Consider the following 27691-nt stretch of genomic DNA (forward strand, 5'->3'; position numbering starts at 1 on the left):
TGTCTCCATCGAATGGCTGTTTATCAGTCACTAACCATTGAACAGTCATTCAGCAAACGTTACCATCATCAAACTTCTTTCCTAGGGAAAGAAGCTACTTGGCCACCAGTGCAACTGCAATACGAACTACATAATTTTACACTCACAAAGGTGAGGGGTCTTCATCCCCCATACCCCTAATGTGGGGGCTGTGCCCCCCCCCACTTATATATACCAACTCTGAGATCGCACTACAGTGGGGAAAAGAGCTAATTCATGATGCTGGCCACCTAGTTACTTTCCCAGGGAAAAACTTTGATGTAGTGATTGTTCACTGAATGCAGCATTTGATGTAGTCATATCAATGAATAGGGATTTGATGGAGACATCTTTCAAGGAAATAGTATAGACCCGCAAGTAAAGAAGGCTTACATTCATTTCATTGTATGTGCCCCTCATAGGGGAGCATAGGAGTGGAAGGCCACTTAATTCATTGCTCCAAGAAACTCTGCGGCTTTATCAAGAGTCACCATGCAGTAAGGAGGACTTAACAGGCTCCTGGTGGTTCTTTATGTATGTATGTATGTATGTATCTATGTATTTTTGTTTGTTCATTTCTCATCGATATAGGGCTTTGCTATATTGGAAAAACTGTGGTCCTTTCTGGGTATTCTGGTTAGTTGTTAGATGCAGCCACAGGAACACACTTTATGACATGTGATCTAACAATCTTAATAACAGGAATAGATTTAAAAAATGATAACCATACAATGCAGTCAGTTGTACAATACACTTCAAACCATGTAGCTGGCCACTTGAAGAAAATACTGTTTTCTCTATTTACCTCCTCCAATTTTTATTATTTTCAATAATGATCTTAAAAAAGAAGGGGAAATTGTTAGCCAAAAAGCATTATGTTGTGTTTTAGTAATAGGCAGCACAAACTGTTAGGAATTCCTGTGAATAACAACAGTATTGGGTGTATGCATAGTTTTGTTTCACATGAGTGCATCAAATCAAGTTTTAAGTGCTTAGTCTTAAGCAATGAAAACAAAAATCCTTGTAAAATGCAGTTTAATAGCCACAGAGTTAACAAACACAGAAATTACATACATATTTTAAAAACAGCTGACACTAATATTTTACAAAGATTAGATGCTATGAATTAAAATAGGCTTCATGAGATAAAAGGCTGTTCAGTGAGGACACTAAACACCGTAGGCTGGAGCAGAACTGGAAAAGTTACCAGACCACTACATTAAAAGACAGAAACCTTTATTTGTCCCCTTTCCACTGCCAGTCCCTGTTCCACAATCCAGTACTATCATGATTGATTCTGTGACATGAAATAATAATCAGTGGTCAGCTCAGAATACTTGCTAGCCTCTGTATACAACAGCAGTTCACATTTCTCAACAGAGTATGCAGAATATAGAAGGTTATAGATATCTCTGCAGCTATGTTTGACATGCATTGGCCTAAATGTCTCAGCAAAATGAGGAATGGGACACAGTAATAGGTGGATGAAGGGATATAGGAATGTCATGCATTATTGTTTATGTTTGGCTGTGACTGACATGCTTTTGCAGGACTACTGAAGTCTTGCCCATTCCTTGAATATTAAACTGACAGCTGTTCTGTGAGTCTGCAGGGATGTGATTCTTAGAACAGTGTCACTTAACAGACCAGGCCGTCAATCCCACTGAGAATGTTTTTCAAATGCAGCACATGAAGGCTTTGAAAGCAGCTGTCATTTCAGTGCAGCTCAGGATTCTGTGCCAAGAGCAGGACACGTGGCCAGTCCTACATAACAGCTTGTGAGCAGCAGATGGCCTGGCACTGACAGCAGGTCTCTTCTTATCTGTGTCCATAAGGGCCGATGAGGTTCAGCACAGATGGGTTTCTGTGATTCTTGGCTTTGCGTCAGACCAGGTGGGAGGAAACAGCCTGCCAGCTTGCTGCAGACACATGCTTGGCTTCAGGCTCTCAAGCACATTCAGACAGTTGTATACCTGCAACTTGAATCAAGCCTGCATAATGCAACTTTAAAATGTTGGTGGGCCAGTCCCTTAGAACTGTTTAAAATAGGTTCTACTATTCATAGATGACCCATCACTAAATCTGCTGTGTATGAAGGGTAACACAGAAGTTTTAGAAATGCATTGTGGCCTGTAATCATTTAATGTAATGTTTGTATACTGAGAATGTGATCTTTCTTTTTCTCTGGATTATTGACACAGAATTACTAGCACCTGAATTGTGCTCAGTGCCCAGTACTTTTTTTCTCAAGTTCGTGCTTTAAACTCCTTTGATGCATCTGGCATAGTCTTCTAGTGACCCAAATCCTTCAAACTGCAACTTCTTAGAACAGTTCTGATATTGTGACATGGTTTGTTTTATTTTGTTCCTTTTCTTAGTACATTTTAAAGAGGAGTAAAGGGCCTACAAATGGAAATGACAGCCTTTTAACTCATTAGCTCCACTACCCTTTCACCTCAGAAATATCTTTGAACATCAGTCTGTTGAGTTATAGTTAATCAAAATAAGAAACATACTCTTGTTTTGTATGTTATGTGTAGCACTGCAGTTGTGGGTAGCAAACCACATGTAGAACTATGGGACAGTGTAAACAATAAAATAAATTGTCTGTCTTTTCTGTAATATGTCCTTTTCAGTGCGGGAAATTTTCTCTGGCTTAAAGCTCAGTAGTCATACATTACTATTTCATCAACAAACTAATAACATCTTGAATAATTACTGGACTGTTTTTTTAGGTAATTAAGAAATGGGTGATTTTTATTGTGTGTGTGTGTGTGTGTGTGTGTGTGTGTGTGTGTGTGTGTGTGTGTGTGTGTGTGTGTGTGTGTGTGTGTGTGTGGAGGGGGTACTGAGGCAGTCTATTAATGAAAGTGATTGACCCATCTGTTGTTTTAGCACAGTTAATAGTCTTTGACTTGTCATTATAGAGTCCCACCCCATTCCAGTTTACCCCACCCATTCATTTGCTCCAGTAGCCCCCTCCCCTTGCTTTGATGCATGCAGCGCCTGCATTGGTGGCTGTACCACCAGTCTGTCCTTGAGTAAATCATTCCAATCACCCTGACCCTCTTGTAATTTGACTACTGCTGTACCTGCCTAAGGTGAGAGAGGACATTTTCAGGGCAGAATAGCTCAGACACCTGTTCTAATCAGGTATCAGAACCTGACATCACTGTACTGGAGATCTGAATGATTCTCCTATCCCTGGAAACTTTCCAAACTTCTTTGCCAAAAGAACTAGTAGCCATCCACGTGGACAACATGGCAATAGTATGGTATATTAACAAGGAGAAGGAAAGCATTCACTTCCCATGCACAGAAAGGCCATCAGACATTGGTACTAGGCCTTAGCTCATGAATTTGTTCCTAGTAGCAGAGCACATTTCAGGAGAATCCAGTGTGTTGGTATACAGATTGAGTAGAAACATATTCCTTCTACATGAGTGGTCCCTGAACTAGATAACTGTGAACAGAATCTTTCTCAGGTGGGGCCTGTTGTTCTATTGATAGAACTCTTCATATCACTTATCACACATGAATTGCTGCATTTCCTACTCTGTTATTCTAGGCTCCAACACCACAACAAGGAGCACCCTCCTGGAGGTATGACTACAGGGCCTTCTCTGTACATACACATTTTTCTCCTACCATCCTCATAGCAGTGCAGAAAGCCCAACTCTTCAAATCCCAGATAATTTCAGTGGCTCCTCATTAGCCCACACTGTGTGGAAGGACACCAACAGTGTTTGCCTCACTTGTATCTGTACTATTTCCACTTGAAGAAAACCTTATACTTCCCAACCTAATGAAATGTCTGGTGTAGCTGTAAGACACAGCCTAACTTGCTACACCAGACGATGCTGTAGGAAGCCCCAGATGTCGCTTTTTTCCAGATTGTAAGTCTGTGTACATTACAGAGAAGATAGAGGACACAGTTTCTCCCATGCATTTATAGAGGTTCAGACATCTATAGCCAGGTATAGGTGGGCCAAATAGCAAAATGCACAGCTCTTAGAAACAGCTTCAGATACTAGGTCCAGACCAAAGTAAAACATTTTGTGTTTAGTTGTGTGAAGTTTACCTTTGATACAGCAATATGATTTAACTTTGTTTGCTGTGTATTGTTTTAAAATATTTATTCTGAACGTGTGACATCCCCTATGAATGTGGAATATAGGATATATGTATCTGTAAGCTGTGTTTGACAGGTATACATTTTTAGCACATTCACCCACTAATTCTAAGAAAGCTAAGGTGCTACCATAAAGCTACGTTGTACCACATGCAGCAACACCCTATCGCCAAAAAGAAAAGGCAATTTGTTAGACCCCAAGCAGATGTTATCTTGTTGAATAAATTTGAAGGCTTGTCTTTGTATAATTTGGGCTTCCTAAAATAATCAAAAATGCTTGCCTGTAGTGATTACACAAATATTTAATTACTGGTATGGCTGGTGTGCCATAGTTATCCCAAAGAATGAGCAATCAGAACTAATTATATAATCCATTAGTTTTCTTTCGTAGTATTTACATCCCAAAAGGCAGAGAAAGCAACTTTATTGTTGAGAGCACCACTTGAAGGATTAAACTGACAGGAAAACAGATGCATATGTTTTTTTATCCTTGATCATTAAGAATACCAAGCAGGCATTTACTCTGTACCTACAGGGTTGATGAGTGATGGCTGAAGTTGGCCTTTTATATTTTTAGCGTTAAAGAGACAGAAGTGATGAAGGGTTTCCAGCTTGTACTAAATAATGTCCCATTTTATTCCAGTACAGATTCCCCAAATGTATTGCGGGAAATTCCAGGTAGCATTTTATTCAAGTGCTTGGGTTTGGGAATTTTTTTTTTTTTCATTTATTTTTATTTAGCATTTGTTAGCTGGAATGGAAGGCACACTGGACCAGAGACCCTTTTCAATCACAACCCAGGCCCAAATGCATTAAAATATAGTCCAATGGATAGGTTCCATTTATGAATTTACAAAATATCACCACATACACACAAGCAGAAAATATATGCTCATAAGTAGAAGACTGCGCACTGGATAAGATTATATGTTCCATGCACAGAATAGCTTTGGGACATTTGATAAACTACATATTTCTAATGCTTCTGTCCATTTGAGTTTATCATTAAAAGGTGGGAGTTGCTGACTAATAAAGGACATATTAAGTGATGATCTTCTGAAAAGTCAGCAGTAGCCCATTCTTCTTAGTGGTCCACTGTTCTGGTGCTTAAAACAAATAGCAACACTAGTGACAACCAGCAATAGTGCTAATTTTCACCAGAATGGCTGAACACTTGTGAGTGTATGTCTGCTGCATGCTGTAATTAAATGTGGCGCTATAATAGGGGTATGTGACATAAAAGCATGAATGTTATTTTGCAATACAATGAGGGTATCTGGGGTGGTTTAGGAAAAGGAGAGCATTTATATAGTATTAGCATGAGGTTTAGAGATGATCTGAAGGTAGCTAAAATGAAAGCAAAAGGCATGAAAAACAGAACTACCAGGAAAAAAAGAGCATGGGGAAGTGGACAAATGCTAAATGCCTCCAGATTGCTAAAGGAATAAATGAAATGAAGGTGAATTGTTTTAGAAGGGGAAATAGATGTGTAAGGCATGGCATGAAATTAAAGGAGTGTGGACTAAAAAGATTTGTGAGATGGTACTTAACAGACAAGGTGATAAGACATAGAACAGTATAAGCAACAAGGCTGTGGTTAGAGCAAAGTCAATAAAATTACTACAAAATGCATTTGCTCAGATAAAGCATGGTGATCTTAACTACTGATCAGCATAATGTATTAATTAATTGCAAAATTAATGTTTACATCTTAAAAAACATCTGTCATGCATTATGAGCAGTAGTGTCTGGATGATTTCTCTGGTTACTCGCTACAGGATACACATGCATACTGATCTAAAATTGGAATACATGTGGGTAAAAAAATGTTGTTTTGCTTGAAAAGTAGAAAAAACAAGTTTTGCTACTTGTGTTTAGATATTGCTTTAAGAGATAATTGCTTAAAAATTTTAAAAAAGCAAGTTTTGTTAATTTTGTTTAGATGTTGCTTTAACAGATAAGACACCACAGCATACGTTGTACATTCAAAGTATGTAGCATCTCAAATGTTTGCATTTCATTCAGAATGCAGTAACCATTCACTGACCAGAACAGCTCATGGAATGAACATTGGGAGCATCAGGTCCTGTGACTGTCTCTAATGATGTCACTACCTGGTGTACCTGTGTGATGCTTTTGGGGTGCTGGCTGTTTAAAAGGTCAGTGTATGCTTCATCAACAAAATAATAAGATTTAAGAGACCAGGAGTTGAGTTTGCGTGACCATAAGATCTCGCCTGAACAATTAAAACATTTTTTTTTGCCTTTCAGGTCAATGTCAGTATGTCTGTATAGTGCAATAGACAGGGAACTAAAGCACCAGGGCTTCTTTCATACCTTAAGAGGTAGCATTGTTCCCTGTGTTAATCTGCCATCTGCAGGAGAACATATAGAAGTACAGCTGGAAAATACAAATGAGAGTAGAAGCTGTCACCTCTATGATGTTGTTAACAAGCTCTAGTGTCAACGTGGCTGGGTGGGTGTGCCTGTATGTTGGCATCACAGTGGAGAAAAATTACAGGTTGGATGAAAAGAGTACTACTAATCTTCAAGTTTATTTCTGTTCATTATTTCTAGTGTGAATGACCTGAGACGTACCTCCCTGGACTACATGAAAAGAGACATAGAGGAGCTCTCTGATCATGTAGCCCAGGCCGGTATGACCCTGACCTTGAGTAGCATCTTACCCTCACCAAGAATGATGCCACAGTATAAAGACAAAATTATCATTTTTAACAATTGGATAAAGTATTGGTGGCCATTCAAAGGGGATCCAGTGTCTGTCAGCCTGGGATGACATGCTCGACAAGCCACGTTGCTTCGCTAGGGACGGCTTGCACCTGTCACCCCTGGGCTTTCGAATACTGGCTAAGGCTCTTGCCACCCCCATAGTGCCTTTTTTAGGCAAGGCTCAAAAGACAAACCCACCTCCATAGACAGCACAAGGAAAAAGAAACTAAGGGTAATGCTGCTCAATGCCAGAAGTCTAAACCTCAAGATGCACGCACTCGAGGCTCTCCTCAGTATGGAGAATATCGATGTCTGTGCAGTAACAAAAACCTGGTTCAAGGCTCCCGAGAGCACCCCAGCACTACCAGGTTATACCTCATACCATACTTTTCGGCCCCAAAACTCAGACCGAACCACAAAAGGAGGGGGAGTATCCATATTCATCAAAGATACCCACACCTCCAGGTTAGTGGCACTGCACGAAGCAGCGGAGACCATCCATGTGCAACTAACAGTGGACAAAACTGCCTTTCAGTTTGTAGCCTGCTACAGACAACCCTCCCAAACTCAGGAACCCCACTCGGCTTTCCTGAGAACACTGGAAAATATGAAGGTCTCTCCATACACCATCATATTGGGTGACTTCAACTACCCAAACATAGATTAGGAGCACTACTCAAGCCCCAACACCCTCACCCAACGGTTCCTAGCATTTATAAACTCAAATGCCATGGAACAACTGGTCACCATTCCCACAAGAGGGGAAAATATATTGGACCTGATCATCACCAACATGGGGACTCATTGTTCCACACCAGAGGTATACCCCTCATTGGTAAGATCTGACCATAAATTAATCTCACTGGACATCCTCATCCCGTCCCCACCGCCAGCCAAGGAAATCACGGTGAAGAACTTCTCAAAAGCAAACTTCACACTTCTCAAAACCGAGGTGGAATCCTTCAAAGCTCCCGGGCCAGTGGAAAATACGGCCCAAACCGCAGAATCCTTTACAAACGCATTCTATGGACACCTACAAGAATGCATGGTTTGTGCTATCCCAAATAAAACCAAGACTCACTCCTCCAAGGGCAGGAGACCTGTCTGGTGGACCCCAGCCATAAACAAGCTATACAACAGAAGGAGGAAGCTATTACATGATAGAGCAAAATCCCAAAAAGGGAAAGCATCTCTGATCTGTACTAGCAAGAAACTATGATCCCTCATGAAATCATCCAAGGCCAGCTTCGAAAGAAAAATTGCACAAGACACTAAAGATAATCACAAGGTCTTCTTCGGTTATGTCAGGAACCTGGGTGGCAACTCCCAGATATGCTCTGAGTTAGTGCAAAATGACAAAAAATACACTGAACCCACACATTGCCAACATGCTGGCAGACAGATTCAGTGCAAACTACCCCCCCCCCCCAAAAGATCAAATGTCTATCCCAACAGAGTGTAGCCTCCCTGACATCACAGATGCACAGGTGAGAGCTGCCTTCTCCAAAGCAAATAACACAGCATCAATGGGACCGGACGGTGTCCCGGGCTGCGTCTTACATGAGCTTCAAGAAGACCTGAACCCTCATATAAAGTCACTGTCCAATCTCAGCCTCACTACAGGATATGTACCCAAGGAATGGCGTACAGCAACAGTGGTCCCACTCCAGAAAGGTGGTGCCACAACAGACCCCAGAAACTATCGCCCTATAAGCCTGACTAGCCTGGTCTGCAAAGCTATGGAGTGTATCATCATGAAACTCATAAATAAAGACATTGGGAACCTCCAAACACTGGATCCCACCCAATTCGGCTTTGTTAAGTGCAGAACTTGCCTCTTGAACCTGGTCGACTTTTTTGAAACAGTCACCAAGGCAATAGATGAAGGGAAGGTAGTCCACACAGCCTACCTGGACCTCGCAAAAGCCTTTGACACAATACCCCATTTGGGTATCATAAATAAGCTCACCAGCTTAAATATCAACCCCTATGTCACAAGATGGGTTGCAAACTGGCTCAGGGATAGAACACACATGGCCAGAATTGCAGGTGCCATGTCAGACTCTAAACCAGTTACAAGTGACATCCCACAAGGTTCAGTCCTGGGACATCTCCTGTTCGGTATATATTTCTCAGAGGTACAGGCTAACACCGGAGGACTATGGCTGACCAAGTTTGCAGACGACTGCAAATTGGGTGCCATAATCAACTCGCCGACTGACACAAGCATCCTCCAAAAGGGTCTCACAGAGATGGATAACTGGTGCCAGAGCCATGGCCTAAAGCTAAATGCCAAAAAGTGCATAGTCATCCCCTTTGGGAAAATCAAAGTGCCCACAAACTACCACATAGGTGGAAAACCATTAAGTACGGAAGAAGTAACTAGGGATTTGGGAACCCAAGTAGATAGCAATCTCTCCTTTGACAATCACGTTGCCAAAGTGGTTAGAAAGACTTTCTATATAGCCCACGTCATCACAAAAGGGTTCACATCTAGATTAAGAGAAGTCATTGTGCCCTCTACTCATCACTCATCAGGCCCATAATTGAGTACAATGCCCCATTTGGGATGTACCTTACCCGGCACCTGCAGCAACTGGAAAGACCCCAAAAGTACCTCACCAAGAGGATTAAGGGGCTCAAACAGATGCCCTATGCAGTTAGGCTAAAGAAACTCCAGCTCTACTCAGTTGCTTACCGCCTTCTCAGAGGCGATCTGTGCCTGACATATAAAGCCATGTCCAACCCAGATTTAATGGACATGCTCCACCTCAGGAAATCCAAATCCCTTAGAGATCATGCTCCAGAGACTTAAACCTCCGCACAGAAATAAATAGGACATACTGGAGGGATATCCCAGAGGTTCCCCTCACTCTGGAACAAAATCCCAATCCATGTTAGGCAGAGCCCCTCAATGACCCTCTTCAAGAGAAATCTTGACGAGTGGATGGGAGATCATAGGTTTACCCCAGGGATCTCTTCTGTGTCCCTACTGGACAGAGGCACAGTAAACTAACCTTAAAATGGCTATCTTCTGTGACCTACTATACAGAGGGACAGACGAAAAATCTAAAAGGGTGGCGAAAGCCAAACACACTTTGGCTAGGCTTGTAAATGCCCTAGGGCAGATAGCCTAGTATCAACCTATGAACCTATGAATAAGGCTCTACACATAAGCTGAAGATGTTAAAACAGGAAAATGACATGACAAATGATATGTCTGGGGAGTATACCAGAAAGCAAACACAATGCAAGAAAAACTTGATTATAAAAGAAATCTGTTTTGTCTTAATTTAGTTTTATTCCAGTTGTTTTATGGCAGTATAATGTTTTTAGATGGGGATGTTACGTCTTGAAATAAAATGTAATGACTGTACATTACCTTACAGGACCAAAGAAAACGGGTTGGACAGAGACCCACTACATCCTGACCACCTCAGCAAAAGACCATGTACAATGAGTCCTGCACAACGATACAGTCCCAGCAATGGGCTCAACCACCAACCCAATGGACTACCACACCCAACCCCTCCCCCACCACAGCACTACCGCCTAGAAGACATGGCATTGGCGCACCATTATCGAGATACATATCGGCACCCTGATCCCAGGGAACTCCGGGAACGTCACAGGCAAGTCGGTAAGCCAAGTTCATCTTTATTATATACAGTGATTTTTTCCTGCCATTTTTTCCCTTGCATGAAATCCCTTGCAGATAACCACAGCTGGTCAATTGTCTTCATCCTTTATGTTAGTGTAGAGACAAGAAGTCATCTGTAATAAATTCTGTTTATATAACTAATAAGTACCTGGTGTCTGAACTGTATATATATATATATATATAAACAAAAGTACTATAAAGGTACTGTAACATTATTAGTTTAGATGTGTTCTGTGGCCACCATTTGTTTGCAATGTCACAGTTTATAAACAATATCATACATTACAAAGTGTAAAGTTTTAGCAGTAGAAAGCATTCCTTTGGTTATGTCATATTGACACGAGAAGTTCATCTTTAAAGTGAGATGTATGCCAGATGAGACCTGCTGTTGTTTTGTAACTAGCTTAAGAACTTACCTATGTTAGCGATGCAGACAGAGTTCCATTAAACCTTTTAAAATCATAAGCCCTTTCAGATTATTATGCTCACTACAGACACAGCAGAAACTTCTCTTCTTCCTTTCACAGCACACATAGGTTCATAGGTTCATAGGTGTGTACTAGGCTAATGGCCAAGGAGCCTTTACAAGCCTAGCCCATAGGATTACCCTGGCATCGTGCCACCTGACCTTAGTTTCTAGTGCCTCTGTCGACTAGAGTCACTCGAGTGATCCCAGGTGTGAAATTTCTATTTCCCATCCACTCATCAAGATTCCTCTTGAAGAAGGCCAGTGAGGTGCTCTGCTTGACATGTATGGGAAGTCTATTCCATAGCATGGGCAGTCTCTGGGTTATGAACCTGTCCCTCTAGCATATTCTGTTGATTGTGGTAATGAGGTTGAGATCTCTGGAGCATGTGGTGCAGAGGGATTGGGATTTCTTTAGATGTACCATTTCTAACAGAGCTGGGTCAGACATGGCTTTGTAAGTCAAGCAGAGATCGCCTCTAAGTAGGTGATATGAGACAGAGAATAGTTGGAGTTTTTTGAGTCTGTCCATATAGTACAAATGTTTAAGGCCTAGGATCCTCTTTGTGAGGTACTTTTGTGGCCTCTCCAGTTGTTGCATGTGTCTAGGGAGGTACATGCCAAATGGGGCATTGTACTCAATGATTGGCCTAATGAGGGAAGAGTAGAGGGAGACAATGACCTCTTTCTTCCTGGATGCAAAACCCTTAGTAATGAGATGTGCCACACAGAAGGACTTTCTGACCACAGTGGCAATATGGTGGTCAAAACAGAGGTTGCTGTCAACCTGTGTTCCTAGATCTCTTATAACACCTTCTGTGTTCAGTGGACTACCATCGATGTGGTAACTCAAGGGAACAGGGTTTTTCCCAAGGGGGATGACGACACATTTTTTGGCAGTGAGCTTAAGGCCATGGTTCTGGCACCAGTCATTGGTCTCATTGAGACCTTTCTGTAGGATGTCAGCATCACTTGTGGAGTTAATAATAGCTTCTAACTTGCAATCATCTGTGAACTTTGTCAGCCAGAATCCCTTCGTGTTGGCCTGGACTTCAGAGAAGTAGACACCAAACAGGAGAGGACCCAGGACCGAACCCTGTGGGACTCCACTCTTGACTGGTCAACAGTCTGACTTGGAGTCAGCTACTTTCACACTGTGGGTTCTATCTGTGAGCCAGTTTCCAACACACCTAATGATATAGGGGTTGATGCCTAGCTTAGTGAGGTTTTCTATGATTCCTGAGTGGGGGATGGTATCAAAGGCCTTGGCCAGATCAAGGTATTCTGTATGAGCCACCTTGCCATCATCCACAGCTCTGGTGACTGACTCAAAGAAGTCAACCAAGTTGAGCAGGCATGATCTACCCTTCACAAAACCAAACTGTGTAGGATCCAGAGTTTGGAGTTTCCCTATATCCTTGTTTATTAGGTCCATGATGATGCATTCCATAGTTTTGCATATCAGACTCGTCAGGCTAATGGGGCGATAGTTACCGGGGTCTGTAGTCACTCCTCCCTTGTGGGGAGTGATGATGGTAGCAGTGCACCATTTGTTAGGGACAAAGCCTGAGGTGAGGCTGTTGATTGAACAGGGCACACAGGTGAGGTGCCAGTTCACTCTGTAGTTTATTTATTTTATTTATTTTACATTTGTTGACCGGGCTAGTCCAACTGGATATATATCCGTTTACAGTAGAGGCCCGGGGAGAAAAGCTCCACTACATGTGAAAAAAAATATCACTGATATATCACAAAAAGTTATTATAAAACAATATAAAAGTTTAAAAGTTTAAAAAAGAGAGATTACAAAGTCAAATCTAAGACATATAAGATAAGTACAACAATTTTAAAAAATAGGCTAGCTTTTAAGAAGTAAACTCTCAACAATAGAAGTGTAAGTTTGAGCTCAGTGAGGGGGAAGGGTAGCAAAAATTAATGTGGGGAGACATACTTTCAGTCGGGATTAGTACAAGGACATAGCCATAGAGTTTTAAGATGTTCCTTGATATGTTTTTTGAAGAGTGCGGTAGAGTCTTGATTAGTCATATGTTGAGGTAGTTGATTCCAATGTTTACCTATGGAATTTGAAATTAATGCATCTCCAGCTTTATTGTAAGTTTTAGTTGAGGAAAGTAGGAGTTTATTAGCAGAGCGAAGTGTGGCTAGATTTTTATAAGGAGAAATCAGTCTAGCCAGGCTAGGAGTATTATCTGGGAAGTGAAGGGTCTTGTGAATGACTAGTAATTGTTGGTAGAGTATGTGGTTGTTAAGCTCTAGCCAGTTTAGTTGTTTGAGGTTGTGACAGTGGTGAGTTCTAAAGGGAGTAGCAGTAATGAATCTGGCTATACTATTATAACAGGTAGAGAGTTTGCTAATATTATTTTTAGATAAGGAAGTATATATAGCTGAGGCATAGAAAAGGGTGGAAATCAGGTGGGTCTGTGCAATGTTTTTCCTGGCTGCTGGGGTAAGGAAGGGTTTAATTCTGTAAAGTGTCCCAATTTTTTTATTAACAGCTTTAATAGTAGTGTTAATGTGGTCATCAAAGTTAAGATGATTGTCGATGGTAACACCTAATAGTCGTGTGGTTTTATCAGGGTTTATAACTGTAGCATTATTTGAGGAGATAGTGAAGAAAGGTATAGGAGATTTATTAGTAGGAGTAAAGAGAAGAAGCTTAGTTTTTTTGGCATTAAGGAGAAGGCAGTGTTGCATAAACCATTTTTCAACATTTTGGAAAGTTATTTGGGTGATAGACTGGAGGGAAGAAACATCTTTAGCAGTGCAGATCAAAGTCGAGTCATCTGCATATTGGATGCAGGTAGCTTGTGTCACATTCAAATAGAGGTCATTGATAAATAAAGAGAAAAGAAGGGGTCCTAAGATTGATCCTTGAGGAACACCAATATTTACTGGAAGTAAGCTTGATAGATTGTCCCCCCAAAGCACTGATTGTTGCCTGTTTACTAGATGACTTCTAAACCATTGTAAAGAATGTGAGCTCAGAGAGAAAAGGTTAAGTTTATCAAGAAGAATATTATGATTAACCATATCAAAAGCTTTTGATAGATCGATAAATAGTGCTGAGGAGAAACAATTATTATTGCGATTATTATTTATGGTGTCAGAGAAGGAAAGGAGAGCAGTGGTAGTGCTGTGGAAAGGTCTAAACCCATGTTGACAGTCAGCTAGAAGTTTGTTTTGAAGAAGATAGTTAAGAAATTGTTTGTGTATGCATCTTTCCATTATCTTAGCTAATGGGGACAGTAAGGCAATGGGGCGAAAGTTGGAGAGCTCAGTAGAAGAGCCCCCTTTATGTAGAGGAATTATATGAGATATTTTCCAAATGGTGGGGATGTTTCTTTCCGAGATAGTCCTATTAATCAAAATAGATACCGGGAGATAAATGGCTTTTGCAGCTATTTGTAAGTATTCAGAAGGGAGTTTGTCAGCTGATGGGGTACAAGGTTTGAGTTTACTAAGAAGCTTGTAAATAATGGATGAAGAGACAGGTTGAATTTGAAAGGCTTTAGATGAGTCTGGAAGGGTATGTTGTGGGGATACAGTAGGAATGGGTAATGAATTAGCTAGGGTTAGTATGGCTTCTGTAAAGTATTTATTAAAGGCATCAGGGATTTGAGAAGCATTGTTGAGGTTATAGCCAGAAGGGGTGGGAGTAGGCGAATATCCTGGTTTAAGGAGTTTATTCACACCTGACCAGAATTTTTGAGGGGTATTTTGATTGGCTTTTTGTAGGTGAAGATAAAATTCTTTTTTGTCTCTAATAGTATCTTTCTTGGTGGAATTTCTTAATTGTTTGAAAAGGAGATGATCAGATGGACATTTGGTAGCTCTCCATTTAGCCCAGATTTTATTTCTAAGGATCATTTTTTCTTTAGTTTGTTTTGTTAGCCATGGGGCAGTCTTGGCTCTTAACCTGGTAGAGCGTAATGGAGCGTGCTGATCAAGAACTTGAAGGAAGGTTTTGTTAAAATAGGCCACTGCTTCATTAAGTTCAAGGTGTGTCAATGATGACCAGTCACATGCTTGCAGTTCAGCAAGGAAGTTATCAGGGTTAAAAAATCTTTTTGAACGGCATATTCTTAGATTCTGGGTATTAGGATTATTTAATTTTTGTCTGAGGACATATGTAAGTACATGATCGCTAATGCTATCTGGTAGGGTACCAGGAGTATAGCTATTGTGGGGGTAATTAGTAAGGATCCAGTCCAAAATTGTCTCTTTATGATTTGGTTTATGGATTCTAGTTGGAGTTGTTATTAATTGGGAGAAACCATAAAGATTAATATGGTTGGTAGGCTGCTGGGATGAGCAGGTTTTCCAGTCAATGTTAAAATCGCCAAGTATTACGGTTTCTTGGGGTAGGTGGATTGCAAGTGAACTGAGTAAGTCTTCTAATATTTGAATATTATTACCAGGGGGAAGGTACATGCAAATTATATAGATAGCTTTATTGTTGTTGATCTGAAGTTTGGTTGACAAAATTTCTGCTTTATTGCCTGTTAATGGAAGCTCATTAAAAAGGGTAACTTGTAGATTAGATTTATAAATTATGGCTATACCGCCACCTTTTTTCTTCATGCGATCATTTCTAAGTATGTTATAGCCAGGAGGGGTAATTTCCTGGTCTTGTGTAGAGGGTTTTAACCAAGTCTCTGTGAGACATAATATATCAAATGCATGTAGGTGAAGGAGTGCATGGAGGTGGTGAATTTTGTTGTTTATGCTTCTAATATTCAGGTGTGCTATTAGAAGGGAGTTGGTTGCTTTCGTACATGGGGAATGAAGAGGTGACATGTTAAAATTTATATCATATTCATTCATGATAGAGGGACCAGGATTTGGATGAATATCACCATGTAGGAGGAGGTGGTGATGGGAGAAAAATAGTGTTTTTAGAATTTTTAGTGAGATAGTAAGACTCTTTTTATTAAAGCAGAAGGTCATATGAGATATTCTATGGTATTTTGGTAGTAAATATTTGGAAGAGCAGGTAATGTTGCTATGATTAAGGGTACTGAAAAAAGAGGAAGGTAGAGTTTGTTGCAGATGAGGGTTTTGTTCAAATAAAGTATATATTTCAAATGAGGTGGTGTAGTAGGATAAAGAAAGAGAGGCTGTAGTAATAGTAAAGAGAAGGAAATGTAAGCAAACTGTTTTAAGTGATGGTGCCATAGTAGTGACTATCTAAAAGGGTAGTAAATGTTATAATGGATGTTCAAATTAGGAACAAGTAGATCAGTATTGAATGTGTGAAGTAGGGAGTAAAGAAGATTTATAATCAGAAATTATTATAGGAGATAGTTAGATTAAGTTCAATACGATGTAAATGTTACAAAGGTAGTTAGTGAAATTTAAAGTAGGGCAAGGTATTAAAGTAATATAAGATGAGAATGCAAGAGACTGTGTGAAATTGAATTTGGAAGTAGATATGAGTTGGTTAGTTTTAGAGTTGGAAGTAATAGATGGAAGGTTGAGATGGAGGGGATGGAAGAAAGAGAGAACAAAATTGAGGGGAGGGGTTTGTTAAGATAGTTGGTTATTGGGCAGGAGAAGTAAGGGGGAGTGTTTAGTGCAGTATAAGTTAAGGACCCCTGGGGGTGGGTGGGATATGGGGGTAGGGAGGGAGGAGCGGGCAGACACAAAAGGGCGAGAGCAGTGGAAGAGAAAACAATCAGGAAGTAAGTAGCCAAGGTAAGTAGGCTGGAAACAAGCTATGATGTGAAGATAAGGAGAAACAGTTTGGGTATAGGTACAAGGGAGGCTTAGAAGTAGAAGAAATGGTAAGGATAGACTCAGGATGGAGTGATATAGCAGTAAGAGGTAGATGTATGCAGAACTCTAAAAGGAAGGACTACAAGGAAAAGGAGATAGTCAAGGAAAACGCATAACACAGTTAGCAAAGGAAGAGAAACTACAATAGTTACAAGGGAGAGAGAGAGCACTATAGGTAGGATGAGATAATAGAGTAGTTTCAAGGGAGAGAGCACTGTAGGTGGGTATGGAAGTACAGGAAGTACGAGTAGTCTAAGGGGTAATACTATATAGATAGTTCTCTACAGAACCAAGGAGACAAATAGTTCATGTAGAACACAGCCGGGGATATTGTCAGGTCCCATAGAAGCTGTATTCTTGGCCTTGGATAGTGCTGTTTTAACCTATGCAGCAGTAATACTGGGTGCCTGACAATCTACTGGTATTGTGATTAGTCCTTTGGTGGGTAGAAATGGGTAAAGTTGGCATTGAATCTGTCGGCTAGTATAATGGCAATATCTGTTGGCTCGGTATAGGAGGTACCATAACACTATATACATAACTATAGAAGGCTTTATGGTTGTCTTTACTATCTACTGCAATTCTGTTTTCATAGCTAGCTTTAGAGGATTTGATGCGGGAGCTCAACCATTTGTTGAGGCTGATAAGGGAGTTTTTCCAGTCTTGGGACTTTAATTTATTCCGCATCAGTTTCCTCCTTCTGTTGTAGAGTTTGTTTATGGCAATGGACCACCAGATTGACTTCCTTTTTTTTTTTTGAGGAGTGCATCTTGGTTCTATTGGATATGGTGAGATCCATGCATTTGTGTGCACGTTCGCACAGTGCATTGGTGTATGAGTCGGTGGTCATGCAACTATTCTCCATTTGCATGGGTGCCGTGAAGTTAGTCACCTCTGATTTTAGGAGCCCAAAGTTAGCTTTGGAGAAGTTTTTTATGGTGGTTACCTTTGTGGGGGGGGGGGGATTTCCAAGGTGATTAGTTTGTGGTCAGATCTATCCAGGGAAGAGTTGACTATTGGTGTAGAGCAACGGTCACCCATGTTAGTAATGACGAGGTCATGGATGTTGATACCTCTAGTGGGGGTAAGAACAAGTTGGTCCACTGCATTGGAATTAATGAATTCCAGAAAGCGTTGGGCAAGTGTAATGGTACATGAGTAGTTTTCCCATTTAATGGAGGGGTAGTTGAAGTCACCCAGTATGAGACTGTTAAGTTGGATCCTAATATTCTCCAGGGTGCTTAGGAACGTGTAGTGTGAGTCTTGGGACATGGTTGTGGACTTATAGCAGGCTATGACTGAATCACTGTCTTACCCAATGTTAGCTGCACCTGAAGTATCCTCAGATGCGTTATGTTGGGCTACCAGTCTGGAGGTGTGCACATCCTTTATGAATATGGAAACACCTCCACCTTTGGAGCTTTGGTCCAAGTTCTAGGGCTGAAAAGTGTAGAATGAGTTATAGACTGGTAGTGCAGGGGGGGGGGTCTACATCAGTTGAGCGAAAACCCTGTTTCGCGAATACGACTACGTCAAACCGTATTGCATGAAGTATGTAAACCTTGAACGTCCAAAACCGCGAATTCCGAAATGTCAATTTGTTTTGGTTGGCCCATCTGCAGTATAGCTCCGTAAGGTAAGTGTGCAATAGATAGGACTTTAGGGTAAGGATTTGGGTTAAGGTAAGTGCATAGATAGGTAATGTATGTAAGATTTAGTGTAGTGTTAGATGTGGGGGGGTTAATTGTATGTATGTGTGTTATTTATTTTGTTTGGGTGTATGTCTGTAGGGGAAGTGTGTGGTAGTTACAGACCTTAGGGTTAGGGAGGGGTTAAGAATAGTGCATAGATAGTTGCGTATGTGGGGTTTAGTGTAGTGTTGGAAGTAGGGTTTTGTTAAATGTATGTATGTGTGTTATTTATTTTGTTTGGGTGTATGTCTGTAGGGGAAGTGTGTGGTAGTTACGGACCTTAGGGTTAGGGAGGGGTTAAGGATAGTGCATAGATAGTTGTGTATGTGGGGTTTAGTGTAGTGTTGAAAGTAGGGTTTTGTTAAATGTATGTATGTGGATTATTTATTTTGCTTGGGTGTATGTCTGTAGGGTTTAATTAATGCATGTATGTGGTTTATTTATTTTGTTTGGGTAGGTACTAAGTAGCGGGTGGTGGGGTTGGCCAACTATGATAGTTCGATATTATATTTTTCGGGGTTTAGTGCGTTCTGGATTTTTGCGGTTCGTGGTATAGAGGTCGATGTTTAGGTATTCGCATAAAGGGTTTTTTGCTCAACTGATATAGACCCGTGCAGGGGTGCTTCTTGCTGCTTTGAACCAGGTTTCTGTTAAAGCACAAATGTCGATGTTCTCTATTTTAAGAAGTGCTTCAAGCGAGTGTATTTTGAGATTTATACTTCTAGTGTTGAGCAGCATGACCCTCAGATTGCATTTGTTTGTAGCTGTTATGGTGGTAATTTGGTCTTTGGACCACTACCTAAAAAAGGCACTGTAGGTGTGGCAAGAGCCTTAGCCAGTATCTGGAATTCCAGGGGTGACAGATGCAGGCCATCTCTGGCAAAGCATCGAGGTCTGTCACTCTTGTGGTAGATAGGCTACCTAGTGCTTACCACTCCCACTAGGCTAGAAGGCTTCCCTCCAACACAGAAAGGCTTGGGGGACTCAGATGCTTACCAAGAGTCCTGGATACAGAAAATCTGTATCTGGACTAGACTAGCTACAGGAAAAGTGGGAAACAAGCACAAATGTGGGCTTTTAAACCAGAAGGTTGAAAGAATATGGAAAATCTGCCCAAACGGCCAATAAACTACAATTTCTGGGCCAGAAACCACTCCTCTTGTGGTAGATAGGCTACCTAGTGCTCACCACTCCCACTAAGGTAGAAGGCTTACCTCCGACACAGAAAGGCTTGGGGGGCCTCAGCAGCTAACCAACAGTCCTGGATGCAGCAAATCTGTGCTTACCAACAGATTACGCAAGCAGATGCCCTATGCAGCTCGTCTGAAGAAACTTCAGCTATACTCGGTTGCATACCGCCTACTCAGAGGTGATCTCTGCCTGACATACAAGGCCATGTCCAACCCAGAATTGATGGACATGCTCCACCAAAAGAAAACCATATCCCCTCAAGCCACACACTCTAGGGATCTAAACCACACCACAACAATAAATAGGATGGGCTGGAGGGATAGATTCCTGTCCCAGAGACTTCTCATGCCCTGAAACAAGATTCCAATCTACATTAGGCAGAGCTCCTCGCTAACCCTCTTCAAGAGAAACTTTGACGAGTGGATGGGAAACAGAAAGTTTACCCCAGGGATCACTTCAATGGCTCTGCTGGACAGCAGCACAGGGAACTAATCTAAGGGGGTGGCAAAAGCCCACACATTCCGGCTAGGCTTATAAATGCCTTGAGGCAGATAGCCTAGTACCTACCTATGAACCTATGAACAGTCCTGGATACAGCAAATCTGTATCTGGACTACACTAGTTACAGGAGAGGTGGGCTTTTAAACCAGAAATTTGAAAGAGATGGAAAAACTACCCAAACGGCCAATAAACTACAATTTCTGGGCCAGAAACCATCCCTCTTTTGATAGATAGGCTACCTGGTGCTTACCACTCCCACTGATAAGCTAGAAGGCTTCCCCCCATCACAGAAAGGCTTGGGGGCTCAGAAGCTTACCAACAGTCCTGGATACAGCAAATCAGTATCTGGACTAGACTAGTTACAGGAAAGGCAGGAAACAAGCTTAGAATTTTTTTTCCACAAAGCAGCTGAAACAGCACTAAAAATAATTCACGTGCAGTGCAAGCTAGCACACAAGTGTGTAGCAGTATTAAAGCAAATGCAGTTTAAATAAATGCAATTTATTCAAAATGTATTCTGAACTAAATTCAACTCTGAACAGTCAAAAAGTGCCAAAAAATATACTTATCAGCTGAGAAGCACACGGGGTCAGAACAGAAGGAGAGAGTTTTTTTTGTTAGTAAAGTGCAAAGGGAGGAAGGAGGAGCAGAAGATAATTCAAGATTAAGAACCTAAGTGGGTTGGCCTTCTCACATGTTCTCTCTGCATCAGACAGAATGAACACTAGACTGGGAGAAGTGTCCCAGTTCAAATTTACAGTAGGAGCGGACAACTGCAAAGCCACCAACTGTAACAACACCACAAGACTAGGGTGAGTGGGAGGGAGGGAGAAAACCACTTTCAGAACAGATGAGAAAACAGCAAACAAAGTCAGCAAATATATAAAATAATTCAGAAAATAGCAAACAAAGTCAACAAATATATAAAATAATTCAGTCAGGCAAAAAATTAAGACAATGCAGAACTCTGAAAAGTTAAAGTGCCAAGGAATATACTTAGCCTTATAATTCCAGATTATTTGAGAAATACTCCAGTCAGAACACAAGGAGAGTCTAACAGTGTATGCAGGAATTTACAAGTAGGGACTATTTTTTAAATCAGCAAGCCTTGAAACAATCAGATAACACAAAAGCTGTTAGACCAGTTTTATAAACTTTAACACCACCACAAGAATGGGGGGGGGGGACCAGTTTCAAAACAGATGAGAAAACAGCAAACAAATTCAGCAAGTATATAAATAATTCAGTCAGGCAAAACAAATTAAGGCAATGCAGAACTCTGAAAAGATCTCTTCCTTCTGAGCTATAGTTATATCCGCCAGACAGCCCTTCATGTCTTTACCTATTTTCCAGTCCTGAACTGGTAACTGTAGAAACTGTAGTACTGGAACAATGAAGGCAAGTCCATTATACTCTGTCAAAGTCCTAGGTTGCAGCCCACACACTGGTTGCCACTCCTGCAACAGCTGCCTGGCAAACATAATTTATGTATCCGCCATATTAATTTTTATTTAGGCCTCTAGGTTGACTTTCTTTCTTTCTTTCTTTCTTTCCTTCCTTCCCCTTTGTTGCCTGAATTAGTTCCAACAGGCCAGAGACCTCATTTCAAGGAAGCCCTGAAGTGATATTTATAGCAACTAGGGAAAATTTGGCCATGACACCAGCAGAACTTCCCCTACTGTTTGATAGTTTAAAGAACCTCTACTGTTTTCATTAAATGCCATGAGATCTTTTACATCCACCTCGGCTACCACAAACTCAACCAGATGGGATCTCAGTTTAATGTCTCATCTGAAGGACAGTACAGTAAAGAGTGCAGCAACCCCATACTAACCTCTGCTTCTGAACTTGCATTAGTCAGCCTGACAGGAACAAAAAGACCATGTGATTACAGGATGCTACTACTGTATACTTTACTGCCTGATGTTGAGGACACCACAGTGGCCATTGTGAAAATACAGTGGACTATTTCCATAAAGAATTCTTATCACTGATTAGTGTTTATCTCAATCAATATGAAGACAATGACTTACATTATGTAGGTAGGGTGGGATGAAGAGGGTAGCTACGTTGGGAGCAAGGTGTTAGGAGGCATGATCAGCAGAAGCTGTTGGTCATGCATTAATTTCCGTGCTGGTATTTTTGAATGCTGGTACACATGTATGGTTCTTATGGCCAGGAGGACTGAACTAAAGCACTTACTTCACCACTTCATGTGTTGTGTAATTTGATATAAATGTAGCAAGCAGCTTGCTACAGATTTAAAGCTGAAGACCTTTTTTTTCTCCTTGAGTTGAACATACAACACCCAACTTAGCTGTTGCTCTACTACTCTAATAGTGCCTTGTTGATGGGTAAGCCACGTGTCACCCACTCAGTCAACCCCAAGTCTTCTCAAACAGCTTCACCAGCTCTTGAGCCAACAATGAAACTCAGGTCTTTCAGAGCCAAATCTTCCTGCTACAGGGTCAGCAAACTGTGGTATGACTCTAAGCAGGAAGTTGTTTAACTATACTAAACCTGCTGGATCACCTCTGAGGAAAAAATAAAACATTTATGCATACTAGTTGGTCTTACCAAATTAAAAAAATATTTATACATATACTAAGAATTCAAAAGAATTGACACCCTTAGGGGAAATAGTACTTGTTGCTTGAAGCTTAGAAGTGTCTTTAGGCTGCACTTTGTAAAAAAATGTTTTCTTCATTATAGTTATGTTGTACTTTAAAAATGATAAATTATATTTTTTCAGACTCATTATTCACTTATAAAGCAATTTACCAGAAAAGCTGCAATGAAATCAGATGTTACCAACCACAGTTCAAAAATATCAATATCCACAAATTGCTCATTTGTTAACTTGGTAAAACTGCAGCAGACTGATTCAAATTGGACCCATTTATTTCATCCACATCCTGTACCAGAGACATAAAGCAGGAGCATTCATACCAAGGAGTATACATAGTACATCAGTGTTAACTGCCCTTCTACATCAGTTCTTGAAGTGCTCTGGGGATAATAATGGATACTTTGTTTCAGTAACATTGTTACAATATTGCTAGTGTAGTCCCGTTTTAATGGGCAGAAACAAGAAACCAGAAATGCTGGGTTTTGACATTCTAGGAACTGTGGTTTCCTGCAAAAGCAGTTTAGAATAGTGAACTAAACTGTAGATGAACAGTACTGCTGAATCTTATAAGTAAGACACTGCAGGCAATAACATACGAATGACCCAAGACCATTTTAGTGGTTTATTGAATGTTTCACAGTCACACAGTATGCATGTAAAGGCAGAAGGAATAAAAATTGGTTCAAAGGGATAAGTGCACTTTTCGACTTGTTGCTTTTATCTGTACTTCCAGCATTCATCAGGACCGTGTTGATAATCATCATTAAGTAAATAGACCCCTCAGAGAGTAGACAAGTTACCACAAAATGTTGGTACATAAAATGATTTGATTTTAGTAGTCTGCATTATTTACTGACTTCTTTATCTAACAGTCATTTTACAGTGAGCCTTTAAGCAATAAAGTAAGTAGTGAACATATGTGAAGCTTTCAGCATCTCAAAACATTTTCTGGACCACATATGCATTTCCTTGTAATGTATCAGTACGCATTTTTTTCACTATCATCATGTAAAAAGGTTTCACATTGGCTGCTTGTGTAGTTGTAACCATATGTATCAGCAGTAATGGCCAGCTATTATAAAATCATTTCTAGCTTGAATATTGGCCAGTATAGTTCTCTGCAACACCCTTTAAGTGCAGGTATGATTGCAAATATTCCTGGTGTTCTGTACCCTTCAACTGCATATAATGCACATAAATGTAAACAAACTGGTTGGAAATTGTTTGTTTGCACTCCAAAATTGTTTATTTGTACTCCATTTTATGTGTACCTGTTTGAAATGAAGGTGAAAGTACCACACTTGATTGTGTACCAAGCACCTTCTGTTTGTCTAATGTAATTACAACTGATGGAACACAAGTATAAAAATATATGTGCACATGCACACATTTTTTCAGTGGTAAAAACTATTCTCAGGAAGTTTGTGGAGAAGTGTTGCACTACTGTGCATAACTGGATCATATAACATATCACATCTCTTAACCCATTACTCCATTGATGTTACCGCCACATGGGTATTTAATTTAGTCAGTGTCTTCTGCATTAGTTTTAATGCAGGATAGCAATGCAGATTTTGTGAGTGACTAAGCTTAGGAATATTGCCTCTGGACTTATTGGACCTTACAGCTGTGTTGTCGATAGTGTCCAGATTGAGAGATCAGTCCTCTTGGTGCAAGGATGGCAAACCATTGTGCTTTAGGATAAATTTCATGGCTACTCAAAGAGACACTTGAGTTTTAAAGTGAGGATGTTTGCTCAGATAACCTACATTCTGACTGACCTCTGCATGCTGAAATGAGGAGCCATTTTAAAGAATGCAAGATGTAGTTCAGAAACTGCTTACTTAGTGCTGCACTTATCCTTGTCATTGTCACCTGAGTCATGGCTGAACACGGGATGAGATGAACCAGTTCAAGCTTGGTTAACAAATTTTTAAAGAAGTGAGGTATATGCTGGTTTCTGTAGGATTTTGCATAGTCTGCAAAATGGAAGTAGCAGGCAAACATTTGCAACTGATTTTTTTTTTAAGCTTGTTATGTAGCTGTAATTGGTTGGGCACTGAATTCATATTTTTCCCCATTGGTAAATAGGAATCCCATCATGGTTCATACTTTGCAGTGACAGCTAGAGAAATACATAATTGGATGTAGCCTTGCACACACCATGTAGCTAAATGTGAACAAATTAATATTTGAACATAGAATTTTACCCAGCTCAAGGTAAGAAAACATCTTTATCACCTTTAAATGTATAATATAATAGCCCAACTTCCAAATGTATTACATAACTGTTTTGTCACTCAGCAGGATGTCTGTAGATTTTTTTAAATGCTAAACATAGCAGTGTTGTACAGTTAAGAAATAATCCACAATTGTGTGTGGGTATATCAGGATTTCCCACAGATGGTGTGGTTTGATCATGAGGACAAACCCAGCCATGGGTAGATCCTGATATTCCCATGCACAGTCGTGGATTATTGCGGTTATATAGTAACATTATTTAAGAAAGAAGTTGCTTACCTTTCTTAAAGAATGTGTTTGTATAATGATGCTTAAGTCTTCTTCCGCGTTGTCTTCTCTTTGCTGACATGCTGTGTATGCATAATGGACTTATGTTCCTACACTTACACAGTATATCAGTACAAGGGAAGCAATGGATAAATTATCATCTCTGTTTCATTTTTGTTTTGTTTTGTTTTATTTTACTATTTAAAAAAATAGAAAATTTTACAAGGGACATCAGAAAAATACAATGAAAATGAGGTATGTTTCTGTTTCTTTAGTTTTGCTTCATTTACAATGGGCACTCTAGTTAGACTGTCTAATCAGCATGCTCGTTTTTGAATATGAATGATTCCTTATTCTACAGTTCTTCAGTTACAAGCAAAGTAAGTATGCAAAATAAGACAAAGATATGCAGGTGGTGCAACAGTTAGCATTGCCGCCTCACAGCAAGAGGTTCTCCGGTTTAATTCTCAGCTGGGGTGCCTTCTGTGCATTGTCTGTATGTCCTTCCTGCATTCGTGGGGGTTTCTTCCTACATTCTAAAGACATGCGTCTGGAATGTTTCTCCCTGAGCCTCTGCTGAAAATGGTCTCTGTCCCAGTTGGACTTTCCCGGTAAACAAATGTTAAATAAATGAAGTTAAGACCGCAAGTGAGCTAGCAAAGTGATACATGCTTGTTTTGTTTCTAACTACCCAATTCAAAATGTTTAATATGAAACTCCTAGTATGCAATCTACATTTCAGTTACATATTTAGGACTCTGAAAAATAAAGTACATTGTTTTGTGGAGATATGCAGCCACAGAAAGCTGTTAAACAATCTGAAAATGTTAACTGTTGCCCCAGTTGCAGCTATGTAGAATAAAGCAGTTACTGGAACAGGAAGTACACACATGGAGAAACTGTATAAAAAGGTAAAAAATACATGTAGTATTGCCAAAAGAAGGATTTAGGCTAGGGTAGGTCATATATAAAGTCTCTCCCTGCTAGAAGATGGAGAGCAGACACCCCCCCCCCCCGTGGATGCTCTTAGGCTCCCCATTGGCCCCATCATGATTTCAGGCATTAGACCAGGGGATGAATTGGAGTGTTGGTAGCCCAGGCACAGGTCATGGGGCACTGGTAATGCTGACAGAATGAAAGTAAAGGGAAAGGAAAATTCATATCCTTTTGTTAAGAAGTGTAAAAATGGAATCCCTATGCTTGTGTTCACGTTTAGTACTGATGAGAAGACGTGAAGGGAAGCAGGATCAGGATGGTAGAACAAGAGAAGGGATGACGTTTGGATATGTCATATGTGGTGATCAGAGGTCTCCAGAGGTGCTGTTAACAAATACACTTTCTAGTATTAAACAATGGCAACAGTTACAGGTTCACTGTATGTGTAGTGAGTTGTTCCTGATCACTGTTCCCAGTCCAGCATTCTTTGCTTGCCTTGGTGTATTTCCCCTTTACTGATTTATGCTTCCTGACATAGGCATCTACATCCATCGGTATTAAGGTGTTCATAATCTTTTCTTTCCATTTCTTATGGTGAAACCTCCACTTGCATTTTCATGTATGGCACCTGCACTTATTATTCTTCTGTGCGTCTGAATGACACAGTTGTGATGCTGAAGACAGTGAAGTCATTCAATCTTTCAGAAGTGTGTTAGGAAAACAACTGGTAAAAATCAAAAGAAAAAACTGTTATGTACATAGAATTTTAACTGAAGGGAATCAATAAATTTAACCAAAATGTACTGCTGTTTGATATTTTTAAGTGTGATTTAAAGAAATAAATGGAACCGAGAAAAATCATTGTTAAATTACTTCATACCAAATATTAAGCACTAAGTAAAATGAAATAAAATTTCCAAATCCTTATAGACTGTCAATAGTCAGAAATACAAGGAAACACACAGTCGGACAGAATGGGGTGTCTAGTAACAGAGGCAGGCAGAAGGATGGAAAGTAATCCAATGTAAGGAAGGAGATCATAACATTAGAATATAAAAAAATGTAAATAATAAAAAAGCAGTAAGAAGTGTGCCACAGTTCAAATGCTTTGCTAAATATTTCCATTGCTGTAGTAATAGCACTGTTGACACACAAGTACAGGCCTCAATATAGTTGTTTCACATCATTTAGATCCTAATCTTTTGCCAAGGGCTCTGGTTTCCTTCTACATCTCAGAGACACACATATAGGTGAAGTGATGATGTTCAAGTTGCCAGAAAATGTGTGGGCATGTGTCTTGGAATGGATTATTACCCCCAAACAGGATTGACTGTAATGTTGTACCTGTTGCATGATGAGATAGTCTCTGTCTCCCCACAGCCCAGAACTCGATAAAGCAGGTAATAAAGGAGAATGGATGGAAAGAATTTTTC

General features: G+C 40.3%; 1 protein-coding gene across 4 annotated transcripts in view; it reads left to right on the plus strand.

Moving 5' to 3' along the window:
- The window catches only part of CBFA2T3 (CBFA2/RUNX1 partner transcriptional co-repressor 3), a 237287-nt gene that overhangs the window by 188114 nt on the left and 21482 nt on the right, over positions 1–27691 (plus strand). For all 4 annotated transcript variants that reach the window (XM_044081693.1, XM_044081691.1, XM_044081692.1 and 1 more), the window contains one exon: positions 10269–10519. In XM_044081693.1, the coding sequence (XP_043937628.1) occupies positions 10269–10519 (251 nt within the window). The remainder of the gene's footprint in view (positions 1–10268; positions 10520–27691) is intronic.

The sequence above is a fragment of the Protopterus annectens genome, chromosome 8.part1, assembly GCF_019279795.1.
Source record: "Protopterus annectens isolate FY-2018-M chromosome 8.part1, PAN1.0, whole genome shotgun sequence".
Lineage (NCBI taxonomy): Eukaryota > Metazoa > Chordata > Ceratodontiformes > Protopteridae > Protopterus > Protopterus annectens.